This window comes from Cicer arietinum, chromosome 8 (assembly GCF_000331145.2).
Source record: "Cicer arietinum cultivar CDC Frontier isolate Library 1 chromosome 8, Cicar.CDCFrontier_v2.0, whole genome shotgun sequence".
In the NCBI taxonomy this organism is placed as follows: Eukaryota; Viridiplantae; Streptophyta; class Magnoliopsida; order Fabales; family Fabaceae; genus Cicer; species Cicer arietinum.
Window position 1 is genome coordinate 1,964,171 of NC_021167.2, and position 24,643 is coordinate 1,988,813.

The 24,643-nt window shown below is 33.4% G+C and overlaps 2 protein-coding genes across 9 annotated transcripts; both read left to right on the top strand.

The window, feature by feature from the left end:
* The first annotated feature begins 1,260 nt into the window (after positions 1–1,260).
* LOC101506487 (DNA-directed RNA polymerase IV subunit 1) lies at positions 1,261–19,338 on the top strand. 8 transcript variants are annotated; one of them, XM_004511550.4, is made up of 17 exons: positions 1,261–1,518; positions 1,991–2,108; positions 2,767–2,898; positions 3,201–3,321; positions 3,419–3,543; positions 9,222–9,272; positions 9,372–9,587; positions 10,254–10,409; positions 10,525–10,620; positions 10,707–12,973; positions 14,174–14,349; positions 14,923–15,182; positions 15,277–15,450; positions 15,564–15,701; positions 16,269–16,516; positions 17,017–17,128; positions 18,503–19,338. In XM_004511550.4, exons 3-17 carry the CDS (start codon positions 2,809–2,811, stop codon positions 18,698–18,700), a joined length of 4,428 nt encoding a protein of 1,475 aa, XP_004511607.1. In that variant the 5' UTR covers positions 1,261–1,518; positions 1,991–2,108; positions 2,767–2,808; the 3' UTR covers positions 18,701–19,338. The 8 variants fall into 8 exon arrangements, with proteins under 8 accessions (XP_004511607.1, XP_004511609.1, XP_027193329.1 ...); XM_004511552.4 differs by having other exon boundaries at positions 2,796–2,898; XM_027337528.2 differs by having other exon boundaries at positions 1,261–1,467; positions 2,767–2,903.
* A 1,849-nt stretch (positions 19,339–21,187) lies between these two features.
* Positions 21,188–24,411, top strand: LOC101507665 (protein HOTHEAD-like). The gene is made up of 5 exons (XM_004511555.4): positions 21,188–21,372; positions 21,801–22,146; positions 22,390–23,068; positions 23,418–23,983; positions 24,195–24,411. The coding sequence occupies exons 1-5, from the start codon at positions 21,291–21,293 to the stop codon at positions 24,247–24,249; spliced, it is 1,728 nt and encodes a 575-aa protein (XP_004511612.1). The 5' UTR covers positions 21,188–21,290; the 3' UTR covers positions 24,250–24,411.
* The last annotated feature ends 232 nt before the right edge of the window (positions 24,412–24,643 follow it).

A 24,643-nucleotide genomic window follows, 5' to 3' on the forward strand; every position in this document is an offset into this window, starting at 1 on the left:
TAATTTGTTTGGGTATCTCTTTTATTTCTATTTTTTTTTATGAAAGCATATCTTTTATATAACAATAATAATAATAATAATATATAAATACTAGTCAGAGACAAAAAACATGAAATATTAATTAATAATATTAAAAAGACAAATATATTAAAAATAAAAGTTTATAAATAATTTAAATAATAAATATACCTTAGGAATCATAATTATATCAAACCAAAAAATTTCTAGAAATTCTCTTATATATAGAATACGAGGAGTAATTTATTAAAAGTTTATATACCTTTTCTACAAAAGATAATAATAACTAATGTACCTTTTGACCTATCGTTTCCTATTTTTGACATTAAATAAGTTAGAAAAGAAAACCCACACATTGATAACAACAGTATTGTTATTAAATAAATAGAAAAAGTAATTAATGTCTCGCATAAAATATATTTCATTATAACAAGATATTAAATGCAACAAGAGAGGTTATATTTTCCAACAATTTATCTTTTAGCACAATAACTTTGCACTTGCAAATATAATAGAAAAACAGGTGATTGTTGGGTGTTTTGTTCGGAGAGACAGTGAAATGAGAGAGAGAATGAAAAAAAATGATATCTATAACAAATGTGAACAATGTATTAAAAATATATTAATGACTAATAAAAATAATCTAATAAAATTAACATTATATTTTATTTATAAAATTTCTTTAATTTATGTAAAATATAAAAATGTGAACAATGTATATAACAATAATTTAAAAATAATATTAACGGAAGAGTATGAATAAAAATAATTAATATTTTTTACAATACAACAGTTATTATAAAGGCAAATAAAATATATTTTTATTTAATAAATGAATTTTTATAGAAGTATTGATTAATTGTTTTTAGACTACACTATATACATTATTAATTTTTTATTATCAATTAATCTTTATTTTTAAATTAATAAAATTTATTTAATTTATGTCAAAATTATTTTATAATTGTGATGTGAAGTGAATATGAATTAAACTCTTAAATTAATAGTGGTACTTTATGGAAAAGTTAGTAGTAATATTTAAAAATGTATTTATCTCGAAAAATAATAAATACACGTGATGTGTGTTTATTAAACTAAAGAGACATGAATACTACATGACAGATGATGATTATTTAGCAGCAGAGATAGGACACAGGTTTTGGGGCAAAGTGAGGTTAGTTCTGTAAAATAAAGCAAGTATAAGGGGTTTATATTATGAGTGACCTAGAGACTCGAACCAAAAAGCACTTCTTTCACCCTCGGTCTCCACAACTTCACTCTTTTTTTGTTTCTCTCTCAACTTATTGAATACCTTTTCTCTCTTCTTTCGAAAGTGACCGGCGGCGTTTTCCTTATTTTTCTTTTCTTTCCTTTCTTTCCCACGCTAACTCGAATTCTTAACTCTTCTCTCTCTCTCTCTTATTCGTTATTTTCTCTGCGATTTTGGGGGTAAACTCAACCTCATACTCTTTTCACCTTAGTCTCCGCATTCATAACTGAGTTAAATACCTTACTCCATTTTTTTCATAATCGCTTTTCCACGATCAATGCTTTTTAGTTTGGTTTTTCTTTCTTGAAGCTCCTTTAATCGCTCTATTTTTAACCTCCTCGACTTCGATTACTGCTGAGTGAGAATGATTATTGCAATGTGTTTGATATTTTTCTTTTGCATGTTACATGATCGTACTTTTTTCTTTTGTTCCAGAATCGTTTTTTCTCGCAATGTGCTTTCATTTTTCACTCATTATAAATTAATTTCTTTGATTCTTTTGTTAATTAATCATATGCTTTTAACGATATTGATTAGTTAAGATTATTGAATCAGTTTGTATGAAATTTCAGTCCTAACCTGATGTATGTGTTTGGTTGTTTTTCCCCTTAGTGAAGTTAGTATATCTGGTTTAATATTAATGCTGAATGACATATTCTATGACCTCATAGTATTAATTTGTATACTCCTTTTCTTTTGCAGGTTATCGCGAAATCTTTTGGGCTTGAAATTAGTTCTTTCGGGCACAGAGTGATACAGTTAGTCCTTTCTTACCACGAACCTTGGAGCGCAGCTTATTACTGCGCCCAAGTTTTTCAAGGTATTATTATGATATCTGTTTCAGGAAGCATATCTTCAATAATTTGTTTAATCTTTAGTATAATATTTGATTTCTTGATAGGCTTCCTTTTTTATATTTATTTTTCTTTTCAAATTAAGCCATTGTGAACATTTAGGGCATGTTTGGAGCCAATGTGAATTTGACTAGACACCTTGAGTTGATTTTATTGAAGCTGTAGCTTTTGCCAAAAATCACGTTATTACAATGTGATTCTGCCAAACATACCGTCAATCCAAACATGCACTTAGTAGTTTAGGGACGGTTTGGTTAAGCATCACAAGGAGCTTTCAGCTTGTATTATCTAATTACTAGCTAGTTCACTCAAAACGGACATTTTTACTACGGATTTGTTCAGTTCGCTACTAACAAAATGTATTTGCCTTCTGTTTTAAATACTTGATTGCTTATTTTTTCTTAATATTTTATATTTTTATAATATGGCCCACTGCATCCATTCCTTAGGTTTTAGAAATTTTGTCATACCTGTATATATTTCATAGCCATATCCATGCAGCCTAAGACTAAGCAGGCAAACATACAAATTCAGCTTTAGATAGTATGGATGTGCATGATTTTACTCGCCTGTTCTTTGAGCTCATTTTGTCAACACTCTTATTAATACTTTGCAAATGAATAGGCTGCTTGAAATTTTCTGCTGTGTGCAAGGTTACCAAATTCCATGGATGATGAAGACCTCGCTACAGAGCACATAGTGCCATCTGGTCTCATAAAGGCGATAAAGTTTGATGTTTTAACGGGAGAAGATATAGTTAAGTATATTCTTGTTCTTATATCTATATAAGCTCTGTAGTTATTCGGTGTGTATCAGTTTATTTAAAGTTGGTTTAGCAGTGGAATTATGTCAAGTGCATGAACTTACATGTAATGTAACATGGAAATACGGAGAGGAGGGTGGGTTCAAACTTGAAAGCACATTCTTGTTTGGGTTACCTTTACCCTTCGAAGGAAGAAAACCCTATTTTGTGGAATGGATTATCAATCATAAATCTCTTCTGATTGCCATGTAATTTATTAATCACATATTTATGTTATTTAGTTTTACATTTGCAGGAGAAGATTTCTGCTTTAGAGATAAATGCACCGACACAGGTCACTTGTTCTGATTTGGGACTTCCAAATTTGTCTTTGGGGTGCACGACATGTGGTTCAAAAGATAGAAAGTCCTGTGAAGGTGTGGATAGACATACTATATAGAAAATATGGTTGGAGATTTGTGGTTTGATTATTTAGTATGTATTAGATGCTGATAGAGTAATCTGTTATTTCAGGTCATTTTGGAGCAATCAAATTTCCTTTTACCATATTACATCCATACTTCATGGCAGAGATTGCGGAAATCTTGAACAAGATTTGCCCTGCATGTAAATCTATTCGACGTGAATTACGGATCAAGGTCAGCTGTCTTTTGCTTCTAGCAACATCAATACAGATGATCTGTTTTTGTTATAACACTACCTTAGTTCTGGACCGCAGCATCTTGTATAGAACTTCATATAATCTATTAGGCCTGGGGGGGAACCTGTATAAAAACTTTCAGCTTTGAGTGAAACTTTTACTACTCGAATGACATGCAATGCAATGATCTTCTTTGTTGCTACAGTAAATGATTTCTTTTGACCTAGGTTTGAGCGGTAACTTTATTCTGTGTATGACATTTTATATGAATTTTTGTCAGATGTTAGTTAGAAATTAGAATAGCTGTAAAATTTTATTCATTGTCCATGTTAAACCCTCACAGTTTAAGCAACCAATATAATGTCTCATATTATTAGGTTGTAATAACTATTTTCACTATTGGATAGTGTAAAACCTTTCACCAGATGTCAGTAAGATGAACGAGAAGAACTGAATTTTACATGAAAATTTTACTGTAAGCCTGAGCTTGAAGTTCCTCCTTTTCAATCATAATAACTCTTTACTATTTGGGCTGGAATAGTTGAATAACCCGTGTGTTTCAACTACACAGCGGAAGTTCGTTATATAGACTATGAGTTATAAGTACACACAATTACTAGAATACTTACAAACTTTCTATTTATGTACATTCTAATATTTTATTTTCAACACTCCCCCTCGAGCTGGATCATATAAATCAAATGCATCCACCTTGTTACACATAATTAATTCTAGGACCTCGCAATGACTCTGTAAAAACATCTACCAACTGATCATTAGAATTGACAAAGTAAGTGATGATGTTGCCTGTTTCGATCTTTTCTCTAACAAAATGGTAGTCTACCTCAATATGCTTGGTCGTCTCATGAAACACAAGATTTGAGGCAAAATGCAATGTAACTTGATAATCACATATTAGTGTCATTGAGCTGACCTCTTCAAATTGCAGCTTGTTTCAACCAGATGAACTCACATGTTACTAGTGCCATGATTCTGTATTCTGCCTCAACGCTGGATCTTGCAACACCATTTTGTTTCTTGCTCTTCTAAGATACTAAATTTCCTCCGTCAAGTACACAATACCCGTAAGTGGATCGTCTATCAATGGGTGAGCCTGCCCAATCGACATCTAAGTAACCAACTATCTGAGTATGTCCTCTATCTTCATAAATGAGACATTTTCTAGGTGCACTTGTGATGTATTTAAGAATCCATATTACAACATTCATATGACAAGAAGAATTTAAGAACTGGCTTACCACACTGACAGCGAAGGAAATATCAAGATGGGTGACTATGAGATAGTTTGATTTTCCAACCAATCTCCTATATTTTCCTGAATCTGATAGAGGCCCCCCTTGATTAGGTGTAAGTTTGACATTTCGATTAATAGGAGTATCAACTGGCTTGACATTTACTAGACCTGTTTTTCCAAGAATATCCATAACATATTTTCTTTGTGAAATTACAAGGCCATCATTGGATTGGGCTACCTCAATGCCCAAAAAATAACGGAGTCTACTGAGGTCTTTAGTCTGAAACTGATTTGAAAGATGTTGGTTCAACTCAAGTGTTCTTTACTGATCACTACCAGTTATGACAATGTCATCCACATAAATAATAAGATAGATGCACCCTTGAGTTGAGCGACGATAAAATATAGAGTGATCGACTTCACTAAGAATCATACCAAACTCATGTACTACAGAATTGAATATGCCAAATCAAGCTCTAAGAGATTGTTTAAGACCATAAAGGGACCTGTGTAGCCGACAAACCATGGTGGTTGCTCCATATAAACTTCCTCTTCAAGATCACCGTGCAAAAAGATATTTTTAATGTCAAGTTGATGGAGAGACCAATGTCGAATTGCTGCAATATTGAAAAACAGGCTGACAAATGCCATTTTGGCAACAGGTGATATGGTATCGCTGTAATTCAACCCAAAAATATGAGTATATTCTTTTGCCACTAAGTGAGCCTTAAATCGATCAATCTTACCATCAGGGATAATCTTGACCGTATAGAGCCAATGACAACCTACTAAACACTTCTCATGAGGTAAAGGGACCAGTTCCTAAGTACCACCCTTTGTAGAGCACACATCTCATTAAGTATTGCTTGCTCAAAAATATAAAACAATTTAAATCTATTGTTCATTAAAAATAACCATGTACGAGAGTAATCATCAATTAAAGTAACAAAATACTTAGACTCTAAAGTAGAAGCAGTACGAGAAGGACTCCAAACATCAAAGTGAACTAAAGCAAAGGGGGACAAAGGCCTTTTATTGACTCGATCAAGAAAATGATTACGACTGTGTTTCCCTAATTGTCACGACTCACAATATAAAGTGGACAACTTAGACAAACTAAACATCAGTTTTAAAAGTTTGGTAAGACTTGGGTGTCATAGCTAAGCATGGATAGTATGAGGGGAATCTGTTGCTGAGCACGTCTTGGATGATAGATAAAGGTAATAGAGGCCTTGAGACTTACATCCGATGCAGGGTAACATTATTATTAGTGAAAATAATAATGTAGTCATGGGACTGAATCAATCGACTAATTGAATGTAAATTAAAAGGACATCCTGATACATAGAGAACAAATGCAACTGAAATGGAAGGAAGAATTTGGACAGTGCCAACCCCTTGAGATCGAGTTTGAGAGCCGTTGGCAGAAGTTATTGTTGAAAGTGTGAGATTTTAGAGAAAAGGAGGAGATAAAATAATAAGGGTTTGAATATTATTGATAATAGCTTAATGCTGACTTGATTACAAAAGACTCAATACTAATATCTATTTATAGAGAAACATAGACTCAATCCTAAATCAGGAATAAATCATAATAAATAATGAGAGATATTATAAGATATCTCTATAAATATAAATTGATCATAGATAATAACTCAAGATACTCTAATATAATATAAAAGATATTATAAGATATTTTCTAATATTCTAACAGTTATAGTAGGTAAAAAATCAGATGTAGAGAGAGAAAGAAAAGAGACCTTGATTACCAATGACGTAATCAGACGAACCAAAATCAAGGGCCGAGAGAAGATGAGTGAGAGAGGTAAACAAATTAATTACCAGTGTGTGCAACCAAAATAGTAGAACTAGAGTTTAAATGACTCTGAACTCATTGGAGGAAATTTTCATAGTTTGCCGTGGAGCCCTATGGAGATGATGTAGTCTGAATAGTGGCAGAAGGGTCAAGCTAAGTTGCATTTATCGAAGGCGAAGGTGAAGGCTTACCATGTAACTTCCAACAACGATCAATAGTGTGTCCAAGCCGATTACAATGCTCCCAAGACGAGGCTTAGAGTTGGATGGTCCTCGACGAGAGCGACTCTGATTATGTCCTAGAGATGCAAGGGCAACAATGTCACCTGAAGCTGAAGTAATGGAGGGCTCGACTAGATGTTTTGCTGGTACTCGAAGGAGGATTGCTTAGGTAGTAGACATATCCGGAACAGTAACTGACCTTAAAATTTGATCACTGGTTGCAGAGTACTAGTGGGGCAGGCTATAGAGTGCAAGAAGGATGAAGAAGGTGTTGCGTCGATCCAACTCCTTTTGTTCAACTGGATTACTTGCCGCAGGAGGGAGAAGCTCATTAAAATCATGAAGTGTACTATGAACAGTGCCAATATATGAAGAAATAAAGTCATCTATCGTCTTCAGGGTAATGATATTCAATAAGGGGTGACAAACTTCATAGTGACGATGAGTGTCATTAGTGTAAAGTGCCTTTTGCCTGACTCCAAATCGATTCACATGTGAGAAGTGGATTGAAAATCAGTGTAATGTGCCTTTTTTAATGATGCGCGTTGACGGGTGGGCTGATCTGGGGTGTAAGACGCTGCTGGAGTGGTGGTTCGCCAAAAAAGGTCGTCGAAGAGAGTGATGGCAGTGAAAAGCAAAGCGCAGCGGCTGAAAAAAATTGAGAGAACAGCGTAGCACAATCAGGAAGGGGGAAAACCGGAGTTGAGAACGTTGTTTGCCGAATAAAAATTTCTCACCGAAGACAGTGGGTCCACCGGATAGTTGAAGATTAGGTTGTCTCTCAATAGACTCTGGATACCATGTTGAAAGAGAAGAAAATATTGAGAGACATGTTGAATAATAACCCGTGTGTTTCAACTACACAGTAGAATTTCTTTATATAGACTATGAGTGATAAGTACACATAATGACTGAAATACCTACTGATGTTTTATTTTTAACCCCTATTTTGTGTTGGAGTTACACGTAGCATCCACATGACTATCTTTTCTTATCTCATGCATTAATGTAATTTATTTAATGCAACACTTATATTCTTATGTTGTTAAAACATGGTGCGTGAGTCATAATATTTCATGATGAATTAATGGAATTTATTTAATGCAACGCTAATATTCTTATGTTATGTTGTTAAAACATGGTGTGTGTGTGTCATAATATTTCATGATTTTTTTTTAGAAAGAAAAATTGTATTAACCAATGCTGATCAAAACACAATATGTGCAATCATATTTTATGATATTATTGACCTGGGTCAGGCATCAGTTCTTTGCTTTAAGGTTCATTGTGCTTTGGTATAAGGTTCAAAATACTTTATATAAAGAACTTTAGCCTCAGCATTTATAGCCCGAATTAGATGGCTGATTAAGCCACGACGTGACAGTTCAATTATGTATGAGAGGAATGTAGGTTATAGTTATCTCATTTACAGGCTCCTATTTGTTTTGTTTGTTTTAATCAAACCAACTTTAGTCTTTTTCTTTCATTTATAATTGACTATTTCATACCCAACAAGTAGTAAAAAGCCAACAAGAAAAAGCCAACAAGAAAGTAGATCAAGAAAGAGAAATCAATGGGATTTTTTTATAGAACACAATGTAATGGTGCTCCTCAGTATGACCTACAAAACACAAGCATATAAGCTAGGGAATTTGAGAGTCCTATCTCTCCCAATCCTATTCCTCTCTGTTTCCTCTTTTATATATTTTATTGGCTTGCTACCACACTTATTCCTATTCCCCTTTATTTCCCTCATAGAATCAACTTTTGTTCCCGCAAAAATGAGGTAGAATGGGGGAACTGAAAATTGTAATTGTAATGTAGTTGAAAATAAAATGATTTTGTTCTCATCCTTTGTAATATAACTCCCAAATAATGGCAAACGGACCCGCTTTGTTGCCTTATTAACCTTCAAAGAAATGGAAAGTAGCTTTGTTTCATTCCTTTCCTTGCCTTTCTGTCTTTTCCCACTTGGTCTGTTGCATCCCATTCCATTAATAGACAAGAGCTAATACAATATTAAAATCAATCCAATAACCAGTTATTATTTGTGTAAAGAAATTTGAGTTTAGACCCTCCATCTTGGGATGAAATGCTTAAATTATATGGCAACTTATCAGAATTTTTAAGATCCTTCCAAAATATTTCCCAAGTTAAGTTATATGTTATTCTCAAGCACAATCAGACAGCGTCTGAGAAATTATACCTGCTTAAGTACAGAGGTATCTGTAGTCTTTGCTTCCATCTGTCAAAATCATCCTATAATTTTTAACTTTCTAGGTGTGTTTGTTTGCGTGTTACTTTTGTGTAGGTTGGTCTGTTTGGATTTGCATGTCTTCTTGTTATCTGCTTCCTATTGTTAAGTTTCAATTTCCTTCTTACAGCGTGTTAAATCACTCCTTGGATTCAATCAGCCCAAAGGTTGCAAATATTGTGTAAGTTGATTTTACAATTTTCCTTGATTCACTCTGAAATAAATTTCTTTTTTTCCCTTTTTGTTTCTTGCACTCTAAGACGGCTTATGCATCAAATAGGGAAATGGTATGGGTCGTTATCCTACCATGAAATTCAGAGTTTCATCCAATGATTTCTTCAGGAGAACTGCAATTATTGTTGAAGTAAATGATGTAGCTTTAAAGAAGAAAAGAAATTTGGGGAGAGGATTGCCTGCTGATTATTGGGATTTTATCCTCGGAGATGCTCAACAAGAAGAAAATCATGCAAATAGAATGGTTTTATCACCCGTTCAGGTAGCACTGCCGACTTTTACATACATGCATGTTGTAGTTCTGTATCATTATCCTTTGGATACTATGAATTTGCGATATATTAAAATTCATTATTTGCTAGAAGGTTACTTGTATGCTCCTTGATTATATAATTGATAACGAATGGGGATATGTGATGTGTTCAGCTTAACTACTTGTTAGTGCCTCTAATGAAGATGCTGCCTCAAAAGCCTAAATTGGTGTCCCATTGATATATACAAATTGTTTATTATATGCAAATTTGAAAAGTCCAAAAACATTCATATGATTATTTGTACACCTGCTACTAAGCAGACAGGGGAAGGTAGTATTATATATCTGACCTTGAATTGGTACATCTGCAAAAAAATACGTTCATTATTAACTCAAAAAGTGGGATTCAGGCTTGTTCACCTAAAGTTACTTTGTTTGCGTTAATTACTTTATGTGAGCTGCCATACCTTGAGGAGTATCTATTGACTGGGAAATAACCTGCTGAAATAAGCAGTCCATTTCTTCCAATAGATAACATTTCCCTCTTTCAAGGTCCTGAGTTTTGTATGATATTCTAATTTAATTCTACTTTATGACTCATTTTATGTCTTTGGTCATTTTTGTTTTTTCTGATGCTATACTAATGTAAATTTATATTTCCTTTTTGATATTCAGGTTGAGAATATTTTGAGTGGAGTTGATTCGAACTTTATTAAAAAGTATATTCCAAGAATGGATTTGGTTGCTCTCAGTTGCTTCTTGGTGGCACCAAATTGTCATCGTGTAACAGAAGTCCCTCATCGACTTTCTGGGGGATATCCATTGAGTTTCGTAAGTATTTTTATTTTTCTTCCTTCTAGTAGTCTTTAATATTTATAGGCTGTCACATATAGTCACACAAATTCCAATTTTTAATATGGTATTTTGTCTGGTTAAATACTTATAGGATAACAGAACCAGAGCTTGTAAGAAATTGGTTGATTTCAGGGGTACAGCAAATGAGTTAAGTTCTCGTGTTTTGGATTGCCTGAGGTTCTCCAAGGCAAGTTTTTCTGCTATTTCATCCTTTGTTTTCCCCACTTAGTCAAAATTATGCTTTTTGCTTATGGTTTTACTTTTAAATTGCAGATAAATCCTGATAAAACACCAAGTAATGTATTTACTGAGATCCAACTAAGAAAGGTTGGAGAAAATGCTTGCAATTCTTCTGGTTTAAGATGGATGAAAGATATCGTTCTTGGAAAACGCAATGATAGTTCATTCCGTACTGTGGTTGTCGGCGATCCAGACCTTGAGCTTAGTGAAATTGGTTTACCTTGTCAAATTGCAGAAGGTTTACAGGTTTCTGAGTACGTAAATAGGCAGAATAAGCAAAATTTGCTGTATTGTTGTGAGCTGCGTTTGTTAGAGAAGGGACAGATAAATGTTTGCAGAAAGGGTCGTCCTGTTGTTCTGTTCAAAAAAGAAGACGTGCAGATAGGAGACATATTTTATAGGCCTCTTGTTGATGGGGACAGAGTGTTGATAAACAGGCCTCCTTCCATACATCAACATTCTATGATTGCTCTCACGGTTAGGGTTCTTCCAATATCTTCAGTAGTATCTATTAATCCACTCTGCTGTTCACCTCTGCGTGGGGATTTTGATGGTGATTGCCTTCATGGGTATATTCCACAATCAGTTGGTGCAAGAGTAGAGCTTAATGAGCTGGTTGCTCTGGATAAGCAACTTATTAATGGGCAAAGTGGTAGAAATCTGCTTTCACTTTCTCAGGATAGTTTAACTGCTGCATATTTGCTGTTGGAAGACGGGGTGCTTTTGAATGTTTACCAAATGCAGCAGCTTCAAATGCATTGCAGTAGAAAGTTAATACCTCCTGCAATTGTAAAAGCTCCTTCAAGTAACACCTCGTGTTGGAGTGGCAAGCAATTGTTCAGCATGCTCATGCCTTCTAGTTTTGACTATGCTTTTCCGTCAGATGGCGTTTTTGTTTGTGATGGGGAGCTGATATCTTGTTCTGAGGCTTCTGGGTGGTTACGTGATTCAGACAACAATGTTTTCCAGAGTCTTGTAGAACATTTTCAAGGGAAGACTCTAGACATTTTGCATGGTGCACAGAAAGCTCTTTGTGAGTGGTTGTCTATGACAGGGTTTAGTGTTTCCCTGTCAGATTTGTACCTATCTTCTGATTCTTATGCACGGAAAAACATGATAGAGGAAATCTCCTATGGTTTACAAGAAGCAGAACAGGCTTGTGATTTCAATCAGTTATTGGTAGATTATTGTTGTGATTTTCTTTCAGGAAGTCTTCAAGAGATTGAAAATTTGGTGGCTGTTGACGTGGATTGTCTGAATTATGAAAGGCAAATATCTGCTGCTCTAAGTCAAGCGTCTGTTGATGCTTTCAGACAAGTTTTTCGCAATATTCAGAGTTTGGCTGATAAATATGCGTGCAAGGACAATGCTTTCCTAGCTATGTTTAAGGCTGGAAGCAAGGGTAATTTACTGAAATTAGTGCAACATTCCATGTGCCTTGGACTGCAACATTCTCTGGTTCGTCTACCATACAAAATTCCCCGTAAACTCTCATGTGCTGCTTGGAACAGTCAAAAGGGAATGCAAATTTTTTCTGATACTGTTGAACCTGTCCAGTCTTACATTCCATATGCTGTGGTTGAAAGCTCTTTTCTTACTGGGTTGAATCCACTAGAATGTTTTGTTCATTCAGTGACAAATCGTGATAGCTCTTTCAGTGACAATGCAGACCTTCCTGGGACGTTGACCCGTAGACTTATGTTCTTCATGCGTGATATGTATGATGCATATGATGGAACAGTGAGAAATTTATATGGTAATCAACTTATTCAGTTTTCTTATGATGCTGAAGAGGATTCATCTTGTGATAGCCATTTCCGAGAGGATACTATAGGTGGTGAACCGGTTGGAACACTTTCTGCTTGTGCGGTTTCTGAGGCTGCTTACAGTGCTTTGAGTCAACCTATTAGTCTACTTGAAGCATCACCTTTGCTGAATTTAAAATATGTTCTGGAGTGTGGTTCAAGGAAGAGAGGTGGTGATCAGACTGTGTCTTTATTTTTGTCTGAGAAAATTGGTAAACAGAGAAATGGGTTTGAGTATGCAGCACTAGAAGTTAAGAATTATTTGGAAAGATTGATGTTCTCAGACATTGTTTCTACTGTCATGATAATATTCACTCCTCAGTCTCGCAGTCTAGAAAAATACAGTCCTTGGGTTTGCCATTTTCATTTAGACAAGGAAAATGTAACTAGAAGAAATTTAGAAGTGCATTCTATCATTGACTCTCTTTACCAGCGATATGACTCCTTAAGAAAAGGCTCAAAAGTCACTCTTCCCAACTTGAAAATATCAACCAAGTAAGTTTCTTCAATTCTAGTGTTTCAAAGTTGTCTTTTGGCACTGGTTGAAATATTCACTGTTCATAAAGACTAAAAATATTGATGCTTTACAAATTTCGGCTTCTGCTTTCTATTTCGTATCCCAGAGTTCTATATTTGATTTGCTGTGTCTTCTCAGCATAGAGTACATCTATGATCTTGCATGTTCTTCCTCTGTTGCATTGTTATGATTCCAGAATGATATTTTTGCTTTTATTATGCTCAGTTAAAATGCTTAACTTGGGTGTTTGGGTTGATTCCTTACTGTCAAAAGTTGTACTTGTCTTCCCTGCTACATATCATGCAAGCTCTGGTACTTTCAATTATTTCGGTATAGCCCCTAAATAAAATTAAAAACCTCTTGCTTTGGTAAATTTGATACAGATCTAAAAGGAGTTTTCCCAAATTATAGAAAGAAAGAGAGTGATTGAAAATCATAAATGAAGGTAGTAAAGTGGTAGATAAACTTTTTTATACGTGGCAAGAAAGATTTATACGTGACAAGTGGTAGACAAGTGATTGAACAAAGGCCAAGTGTGATTGACTATACTATAATCTGTGACCCTTTAGTAATGAAAAAATGATTTATTGTTTTTAGTATTTAATGAAATTTTGTGAACTTTCTGGGGGCATAATAATATATGGGCTTAGAAGAATGATCAAAACTATTATTTTTGTTGTTGCTGTTTCTGATGGAATTTATGTTCGTTTTTGCGTTTTAGCATTTAAGTTACTCTTGCCACCGTTTGCAAAAACTGGGACTATATATTTCTCAAGAAGAGGAATAATGTGTTCTAATTGTATATAATAAATAATCATATATTCACACTTGCACACACATTCGTGGCCCACTACCTAGTGACTTGTAAAGCTTGCCTGATGGTAGTGATGATAGATGGTGTAATTCCTTGCTGTTGCTGATATATTTAGGGATTGAGTAACTTTAATTCATTGATAATTTTCACTTTTTTGTTGTTTAATCTTCTTTATATTTTATTTTAAGTTAAGGAGGAGCCCTTTTCCTCCCAACCCTATGTAATTATCTTCTCTTTGTCTTAATGTGTTTCTTCTTTTTCAAAATAATGATTGTAACAGTTTATATTATTTAAATTTTTCTGCTTAAGTTCTCATTCTTGCTTGGAGCTTTTACCATCTGTATTAACAAAGACAATGAAATAGCAGGAAATGTTCTGTACATTACATGGCTAAGGAAGGTGGAGAAACCTCTGTTGATAAGGAAATCGATGGTGAAGATTGCATCACTGTTACAATTGTCGAAAATTATATGAATTCTGTGCAACTGGATGTGGTTCGCAATATGATGATACCTTTTCTTCTGCGAACAGCTATAAAAGGTTGGTGGTAATGTAATTAAAGAATCCATTTTTAGTTTGGAATCCATTTTTTAGCTTTTATTTTTGGGTTATGGAGTTTTTTTAGGACTAGTTTTGGGTTATGGAATTAAAGGAATAGTTATGAATAAGACAGGTTTGTCCTGGTCAGACGACCAGGTCACCAAAAACTGGTCAGATTGTAATACTTACCTTTTATAATTGTTTGACACGTGCATGAATATATTGCTTGTGATACTAAAGTAAAATATGCTAACGTTTACTACTGTTTAAGTTGTGAGATTTTAGAAAAAAGGAGGAGAGAAAATAACAAGGGTTTGAATATTATTGTAATAGTTTAATGCTAACTTGATTACAAAAGATTCAATACTAATCTCTATTTATAGAGAAACATAGACTCAATCCTAAATCAGGAATAAATCATAATAATAATGAGAGATATTCTAAGATATCTCTATGATTATAAATTGATCCTAAGAAATAACTCAAGATACTCTAATATAATATAAAAGATCTTATAAGATATTTTCTAATATTCTGACAACTACTATCATAAATTTCTGAAATGTCCTTTAGGAATTTTTGAGATCAAGAAGGTTGACATTCTCTGGAAGGATCTGTCAAAAGGATCGAAGTCTTATAATGGTTCTTCCGGTGAACTATACTTGAGGGTTACTATGTCCAGCGACAGTGACAGAGGTACATTCTGGGGTGCACTGATAAATCATTGTCACAGGATAATGCCGATGATTGACTGGGCACGAAGTCATCCGGATAACATTCATCATTTCTGCTCAGCCTTTGGAATTGATGCTGGGTGGCAGCATTTTCTACATGTATGATTTCCTAAATTCCCTCCTTTGTATTATGTTCCAACTGAAGTTTATGGATATGTGTATTTAATGTACTGGCGTATGATTTTACATGTAGAATTTGTCATCTGCAACATCTGATACTGGCACGTCAATTCTTCCCAAGCATCTGCGTCTTGTTGCCAATAGTCTTTCGGCTAGTGGAGAGTTTGTGGGCTTAAATTCTAAAGGCATGGCACGGCAAAGAAATCATGCGTCTGTTTCATCACCCTTTGTGCAAGCATGCTTTTCTGTGAGTTTTCAAATTTTTGATTCCAGTCAAATGCTTCATGGGTTTTCGTCTAATGACATTTGAATTATGATAACCCATACAATTTATGCTGAAATTGTGCAACCTTATTGCAGAATCCCGGTAGTACCTTTTTAAAAGCTGCTAAGTCTGGGGTCGTTGATAATCTCCAGGGCACTCTAGATGGATTGGCTTGGGGAAATTGTCTGTCCATGGGGACAAGTGGACAGTTTGATGTCATGTACTCAGAGAAGGTGAAGTTATTGATTTTCTTATCTATTAAGCTTCTTGCTTCCATTGAGGTTTTGATTGAGCAGTGATATGATTCTCTTTTCAAAAACCATGAGAATGTGCTAATCAGCTTTGTGGAGGTTTTAATGTATAAGTAAATTTCACCGTCCTTAAAAAGTCTTCTCTTTTCTTTTTTTTCTACTTTTTAATTTTTTATTGAAAATTTATATAGGAGTGACATATACAAATCTTTTCCTTATCATAAACTTTTGGCAACTGTTCTCACAAAAATGTAGCATCGTTATGTAATAAATTCTTTGACAATTCTCACAACTTTTGGCAACTATTCTCACATCTTTTGGCAATTCTTCTCCTATTGCCATTATCAATTAATACACGTTAACTTACTGTTTCTTGCAAACTTTACTATGGTTGTCGTTTTCTAGTAACAAAGTGTGTCGATCTGATTTATTTTATCCGTGTTTGTGCTTGGGAAGGATAAGCCTTTAAAAACAAAATTATCTCATACCTTCCAAGTTTTGCATGGAATCCTTATTCATTTAAAATGGTCTAACACATGCTTTTATCAGGTACAAGAGCTTGCTAAGTCTGTAGATGTGTATGACCTGCTAGAAACCAGTTTTGACCAGCTAGACCAAGAGATTAATACCTCTCAATCTAACAACTATTCATCCGACAAATGCAATTCTCAGTTTAGACATAAAAAAGGTCGTTATGCCCCAAAAGAGCCGAAGCAGTGGAAAAGTGTTATAAGAAATTTCATGACTGCAAATGATATTCAGAAGCTCACTTCTGCATCAAGGTTCATACTGAACAAGTAAGATAACCCACATATAGCTCATCTATGTGTTAGTATATGATTATTTGTGCATTTGATATCACAAAGCGCTGTATCTATGTAGTGATATTTACATTACTATATAAAGAATGCATTGATATTAAACTTTGAACAGCTGGAAGGTTGTATGTATCATTACGTTTTCCGTGATAGTTTTGTGCGGTTAGATGTTTCCACATAAGTATTTTCTGCCTCTTAATCATGATGTTCGGTTCTGTCTTTTTTCTTCTTGAAATGAAGTTTAGTTTACTGTCAAGTGTAATGAATTCTTACTCTTGTTTGGATAGAAATATTGTGATCAATCTATATAGAGATATAAAACCACGATGTTGTAGTATCACTGTTTTGTATCAAGTATAATGAAATACTAAATTTTCTGAGATACTGATATCAATTTACATTAATCAGAAAAATATAGTAGTAATGTTAGGATTCCGGATTTGCTGAATAATTTTCAACTTCGGATGCTGTCTATGTAGGTATCCTATCGATCAGATACTAAGTGAGAGAGACAAGTTAACAATAATGAAGGTTTTGCATTTTCATCCTCGTAGAAATGAAAAGTTAGGCTCTGGACCACAACATATAAAGGTATGTGTGCTTGCATGATAGTTGTTTTGACATGTGTTCAAAATCTGCTTTGTTTCATTTCCTCATGCTAATATGTTTATTGGCAATGTGTATCAAATTGCAACACTTAAAATTTAAAAGTTGGGAAACTTTTCTATATTTTCTCTAAAGAAAATTATCTCTACTTGTAGAAACTTTCCTTGGGATAAATCATTTTCATTTTTACTGCTATATTTTGTCACAATTAGATATGGTGGCATATTTAAAAGTTGGGAAACTTTTCTATATTTTCTGTAAAGAAAATTATCTCTACTTGTAGAAACTTTCCTTGGAATAAATCATTTTCATTTTTACTGCTATATTTTGTCGCAATTAGATATGGTGGCATAGCTAAGCTCACGTAACACAGGCCCATGTGCTGTTGATAACATATGTTGGTAACATAAAGAGATTTTTCTAGTTATTTTTATAAGATCTTATTTTCATTTTTTTGTACGTCATCACTAGAAAATCTTGTATAGAAGATTATCCAATATTTCTGCTTATTTTTTCTGCAATCTAAAACTTCAATGGCTCGTATTTGTTTAATTTCAAAATTAGGTTAAAGCTGCAAATTTCCTAATTCTTAAAGAATGTAAAATGAAAGTTACTATTGAAGTTGTGGGATTTTAGAGAAAAAGAGGATAGAAAATAATAAGAGTTTGAATATTATTAGTAATAGCTTTATGCTAACTTGATTACAAAAGACTCAATACTAAACTCTATTTATAGAGAAACATGGATTTAATCCTAAATTAGGAACAAATCATAATAATAATAAGAGATATTCTCAGATATTTCTATGATTGATTATAAATTGATCCTAAGAAATAATTTAAGATACTCTATTATAATATTAATATAGTAGATATTATAAGATATTTTCTAATATTCTAAGATGAACCTTTTTTCACATATCTTGTATAGTATTTGTAAACTGATAGTCTGTAGCAGCTATTTGTAAACTTGTAAGCTGATATATATGCACACACGTGTGTGTGAAGTTAAATGAGAACTTCTGAAAAAATTGAGATGCAGAAGTTCAAAATTGTTTGTGGTCAGCCTTCCCATTTTTTGAGACTCTAAAAATGAGGGAAAGATTTTGGGGATTTCTTGAAACCCTTTTGAAGTCCTCCTCTAATGTTCTTTTTTGATTTTCCCTAAATTTGGAGTTTATACCTTCGAAATAAATTGAGCAGTCATATTTTTTAGTTTATCCAAACTGGCTCTTGGAAAGATGTGCTTCCGTACATTTTGCTTGTTTCACCAATGTCTTTACCAGTTAAATGCACAATGTTATAGTAGAGTTCTCTTCTTGCTAGTGGTTGCCCATGCATTTTCCTTCTACATTCACAGGTTGGATGGCATCCTAAGTTTACAGATAGTCGATGCTTTTTTATAATTCGAACGGATGGGACTGTTGAAGATTTTTCATACCGCAAATGCATTCTTGGTGCCCTTGATGTTGTTGATCCGGAAAAGTCAAAGATCCAGAAGAAGAAATGGTCGGGACATGATGACACGGAACCTAAATTTTTGCATGTCCAAGCATAATAAGTGACTGTCATTTGATATGATGGTAGTCACAACTCAAACTATTGACTATGAGTTCATAGTTTCTCTGAATAAATCATATAGTTGGTAATAGTAGTGCTACAACTCTAGAGTCACAAAAAACGACGTTGTTTTTCTACCTTTGATTTAAAAGGTTGTCCCAAATCAGTGGTAGAGAGGCACTGTTGTCTTTTGTGGGTATATAGAGTCATGTAATTGGCATTACTCCTGCTAAGAGGTGGATAATCTGGACCTCTTTGTTGTGTAATATCTTTAAGTTAGAATGAGAGTAGTAGCCAACTGAAATGTTGATGACTTTAGCTCGTCTGATAAAGCCAGTGCAGCGATTGAAACAAAGGAGACGCGGCATAGAAGGGAGTATACAAGTTGAAGGAAATGGCTGTACATTTTTTTATTTTAACAATTTACTTTCCTTTTTTATGATAAACATGGAGTGGGTGCTAAATCTTTAGCTTCTTTTTGCTACTTTCACTATTATTTTTTTGCCTCCGATTACGCAAGGCAAATAAAGAACTAGTGGAAGTAGCAACGAGAAGCTTGCAAACTGCAAAGATTTACCCTCAGACCAGATGTATTGATGAATATATGACAGTTAAATATAATAATTGTTCATGCTACCTAGTTCAAGCACCACGTGTATCCCACATACACAAATTGAAGAATGCTCATAAAATTTACATTCTGCACATTATACTCATGTTATTTTATTTGTTTTCATGTGTAATATGAAGTGCATGTCTATCGCTTAAATATACGAAGTACTGAAAGAAAGTATAATGCAAATCGTGCACTGGTTACCTTCATTGAAACTAATTGCTCAGATTATCTTTAACACTGGTGAAATTATTCTGAAGCTGACTAAAAGTTTGTGTAATGATTATTTTTTAAACTGTACTGGTTGTTTAAAATATATAATACTACCAACTATTGCTTAGATACATTTAAAGTCTTTTCGATAACAAAAGTTAATGAAGGTATAGACTACTCATCTGGTCTACCATCAAATGTTTCTCTACACCTCATAGGTTTTGGAGGAGCTTGATTTATAATGGTCATATCCAATCATCTACATGTGGTCCGGTTTTTTTTGTTTTTTACAATGGATTTTTTTGGGTACAATGAGTTACACATGACTCAGAATATTGCTTTGCAATACTGGATTGAGCGTTAGACTATCTTACAAGCAACCATTGGTGCGACCCTGCAGCAACTCAGCTATAGAAGATGATAATATTCGTCAGATATGGTTCAATGTAGTAATAAGTAACGACTATAAATTTAGTGTCGGGAGTATGTTACTATGGATGTGTTTGCTCTGGCTGTAGATCGAATAGCTTTAATTAGATATGTAATGTACATCTGCCCTCATGAGAGTTGTAATTAATGCATGTATAAGATAAGGCACTAATCTTAAAAACTACATTAAATGAATGTAAACAAATTTGAGCTTAAGTTGTTGAATCCCATCAGTATCTTTTCCAACTTAGTTAAAGTCCTACTAGGCAATTAGTTGTTGACTATGTAGTAAAATAAAATTACTCAATCTAGAATGAAATATAAACAAATGTAATAGTTGAAAAAATATATATTTAATTAAGAATTTAGTTTGAATATATTAATTTTTTACTATTATTTTTGTGTATATTTCATTTCGAATGGAGTAATGTGCGATCTATGTCTATGTTTCTATATGTAAATATTTGTAGATAAAATCACAAAAATTGAAAAAGTTGATTATAGTAATACTAAATTTGTTGATAATTTGAATTATTTTATTAATTTATCTTTGAAAAAAGAGAGTTAGTTAATAGTTTAATTATAGCATTTATTATAGATTGTAGAAACAGATGTAACATAATTAAAAATAAATTAATAAAAAGCTAAATAATGAAGTTGAAAAAGTAAAAAAAAAAATTATAAAAAAGGACACTAAAAATGTCAAAAGAATTATATATTTAAAAACTAAAGTAGTATTAATTAATTTTAAGTAAAAATGAATCACACATTTTCTTTCTTGTACAATTAATATGTTTAATCTAATAATAAAAAGATAAATTTTAGAATCGCAAGATACAAATTTAATATTTTCTAAGTGTTTACCGACCCCAAATTAACTATATTTGCTTAGTACTTTTTTATTTACATTCGAGACCGAAGGGTGGCAATAATTAATTTGCAAAACCCAACTGTATTCCATATATCTCGATACTATATTCCGAAAAATATAGGTGCAATAACTTAGGAGAGGCGAAGGGACTATATGGGCGCGATAAATTCATCACAAAATCTGCATTTTCTTGAATCATTGTGGTCCATGCAATTTTTTCTACAACATAGCAAAATTACTCATAGCATTTTTTTTTTTAGTTTGGGAGATAAAAAGAGTAAGTAATCTTTACGTTAGTCAAAGTTATAGCCGTTGACATCGTTGAGCTTTCCACTTTATATAATCACTAGAAGAGTGGTTGGTTTGTGTCACTACAACATACACCAAAAATACATTATTCACAAGAACTTAAAATTTTGAAGTTTAGCATTGTTGTTTCTCACAAGTCATAATTAAGCTATAATGGATGTTTGGTTGTGGAGGCTTATTCTTCTTTCTCTTGTTGGGATTCTCTTTTGTCCTAAACATTGTGTATCTCAAAAAGGTATAATGCTAATATATTTTGGTTACCTTTGTTTTGGTCAGTGCATAATTGAAGTTAGATAAGATAGTCAAATTTAATGTTTTAATAATTAATATGGATTTTAATTGTTGAGTACGGTTAAACTTGAATGCGCATAGCAAAGGGCAACACTACTTGGAGTAGCTTGCTTGATGAGAAGAAATCAATTCAATCCTCACTCTCGATAATATTTCTAATAAGTAACATTGATCGTTGAAAAAAAAATTGTAGCTAGTACTTGAAGAATTCTTGATTTCTCAATCATGACAAAGAAAACGTATTCAAATCAACCTATATAACACTACCTATGATTTTATTTCGAAGACCAATAAATAATTAAGCATTGCGCAGCAATTATATAAAAAAAAAAAAACTAATAAAGAATCATATTATTATCATTATATATACAGATACAGGTAGAAAATACACGTTTATGCAGAATGCAACATCAGCAGCAAACATATCATACTACGATTACATCATAATTGGTGGAGGAACCGCAGGGTGTCCTTTAGCTGCAACACTGTCACAAAACTACAGCGTTTTGGTACTTGAGCGTGGTGGATCACCTTATGGTAACCCAAATATAACTAATTTAAGTGCTTTTGGTGTGCCACTCTCTGATACTTCTCCTTCATCTCCTGCTCAACGCTTCGTCTCTGAAGATGGTGTCATTAACTCAAGAGCTCGTGTCCTTGGTGGTGGAAGCTGCTTGAACGCTGGCTTCTACACTCGCGCAAGCCCTCACTACATAGGGTAATTAATACTACCTTTCTGTTCTGTTTTTTTATTTATTTACAAAACACGAGTAATAAAAATTGATCTATTTGATACATACAGTTAAAGTATTTGGTATATATGTACCATGTTCTTTTTTTTACAAAATATTTTAGTCAATAAAAATTGATCTATTTGATACAGTTAAAATATTTGTTTGTTATATATGTATCATCAAATACATCAACTTTTGTTAATTGAAGTGTATCTTATATATGTCAGGGAAGCTGGTTGGGATGGAAGGTTAGTGAATGAGTCATATAAATGGGTGGAGCGAGTGGTGGCATTCAAGCCTCCAATGCGGCAATGGCAATCAGCAGTTAGAGATGGATTGATGGAAATAGGGATATTGCCTTACAATGGATTTACTTATGATCATGTTTATGGTACTAAGGTTGGAGGTACAATCTTTGACCAAAATGGTCACAGACACACTGCAGCTGATCTTTTGGAATATGCTAACACAAACAAAATTACTATTCTTTTGCATGCCACCGTTCATAGGATCTTGTTTACAACAAAGAAAGTTGCAGATGGAGTTATATTTATGGATGCACATGGTTTAGAACACAGGGCATATCTGAAACAGGGGAGTAGGAATGAGATAATAGTATCAGCAGGTGCATTAGGTAGTCCACAACTTTTGATGTTGAGTGGAATTGGAGCAGAAAATGACCTTAGAAAACACAATATCAATGTAGTATTGGATCAACCTTTGGTAGGACAAGGAATGTCAGATAATCCCATGAATGCTGTTTTTGTCCCGTCTCCTGCTCCTGTAGAGGTCTCTCTTATTCAGGTAGTTGGCATTACCAACTTCGGCAGCTACATCGAAGCTGCCAGTGGTGAAAACTTTGGTGGTGGTTCTACTCCAAGAGACTTTGGAATGTTTTCTCCTAAGGTACATCTTACAAATTGAGTTTAACCTAAATCAATTCTATGAAAACCATAAAGTCTACGATTTGCAAAATCAATCAAATCTATGATTTAAATCTAGCTACAAACTATAGCTTTAGAAAATACATGAGCTAGATTTAAAATGTTCGTATAAATAAAATGTAGCAGATGAAGTTTCTCCTTAATAAATATATTTTTAAATTGTATTATATTTAATATGCGACTCTTAACAACACATCAATTATGGTATAGTATAACCTACAAAAATATCAGTATAACAATGAATATCTTTTTCTAAGTATAGAGATTTATGTACAAAATTAATTATATAAAATTTGGTTACAAAAATGCAGATTGGTCAATTCTCAAAGTTGCCTCCAAAGCAAAGGACCCCAGAAGCCCTAGCAAAAGCAATAGAAAGAATGGAGAGTCTAGAGCAAGAAGCTTTCAAAGGTGGATTCATTCTAGAAAAAATAATGGGCCCAATTTCAACGGGCCATTTGGAGCTCCAAAACACTGACCCAAATGAGAACCCTTTAGTGACCTTTAATTACTTCAAGGATCCAAGAGACTTAGAAAGATGCATTCAAGGCATTAGTACCATTGAAAAAATAATTGATTCCAAGGCTTTTTCTCCATTTAAATACAATAACATGCCAGTCTCTATGTTACTTAACATGACTGCAAATTCACCAGTTAATTTATTGCCTAAACACACCAATACTTCATTGTCTTTGGAACAGTTTTGTAGAGACACTGTGATGACTATATGGCACTATCATGGTGGATGTCAAGTTGGTAGGGTTGTTAATAGTGATTACAAGGTTCTTGGTGTAGATGCGTTGCGTGTAATCGATGGTTCTACGTTTAATTATTCTCCTGGAACTAATCCTCAAGCCACTCTTATGATGCTTGGAAGGTAAATATATATAGTATATGCATATTCCATTGGCGAATTGTTCACATTCGCACGGTCAGAACATAGATAACATAGGTAGATGTTCGATCAAAGATTAGATAGTCCAAATTCAAGTTCATATATTAAATTATATTAGTTTAAATCATCTGATCTTATGGAATTCAAATTCATCTTGAGATGATAGTTGACATTTTGTTAATTTGGTGTGCAGGTATATGGGAGTAAAAATATTGAGAGAGAGACTTGCAGCCAAAGAAACCAAATAATGATTTAAGTTGTATAAATAATTAAAACATATGGTATTTCTTTATTTGATGATGTTCATCAATTGGTGTCAAGTCACTGAGAAAATATATCCACTCTATATTTAGATTGATTTTGTCAAGTTACTCCACAAATGAATACTATACTTCTCTACCTTTGTTCAATTGAAGACGAAAAAATGAAGGATTTGTTTTTATAGTTTCAATTTGATTGGATCAAACTCTATGCGCTGTAGGAGATCTGTTTGGAGTATAAAAATATATAATAGACTCTTTTGGCAGTATTTTTAAATATAAGCTAGGTTCTACCTATCTCAAAAACATTCACATGCAACAAATAATGATGAATTTTCAAATCATTTTGGTAATAATGTTGAAATAAATTTATAATTTCTAT

Bases quoted from the DNA above. Each gene is read 5' to 3' on its own strand.
- LOC101506487 (XM_004511550.4), top strand. From the start codon at position 2,809: ATGGATGATGAAGACCTCGCTACAGAGCACATAGTGCCATCTGGTCTC. The intron at 2,899-3,200 runs GTTAAGTATATT...TTACATTTGCAG, and splicing joins TTTTAACGGGAGAAGATATA to GAGAAGATTTCTGCTTTAGA. The intron at 3,544-9,221 runs GTCAGCTGTCTT...TCCTTCTTACAG, and splicing joins GACGTGAATTACGGATCAAG to CGTGTTAAATCACTCCTTGG.
- LOC101507665 (XM_004511555.4), top strand. From the start codon at position 21,291: ATGGATGTTTGGTTGTGGAGGCTTATTCTTCTTTCTCTTGTTGGGATT. The intron at 23,069-23,417 runs GTACATCTTACA...ACAAAAATGCAG, and splicing joins TTGGAATGTTTTCTCCTAAG to ATTGGTCAATTCTCAAAGTT. The intron at 23,984-24,194 runs GTAAATATATAT...TTTGGTGTGCAG, and splicing joins ACTCTTATGATGCTTGGAAG to GTATATGGGAGTAAAAATAT.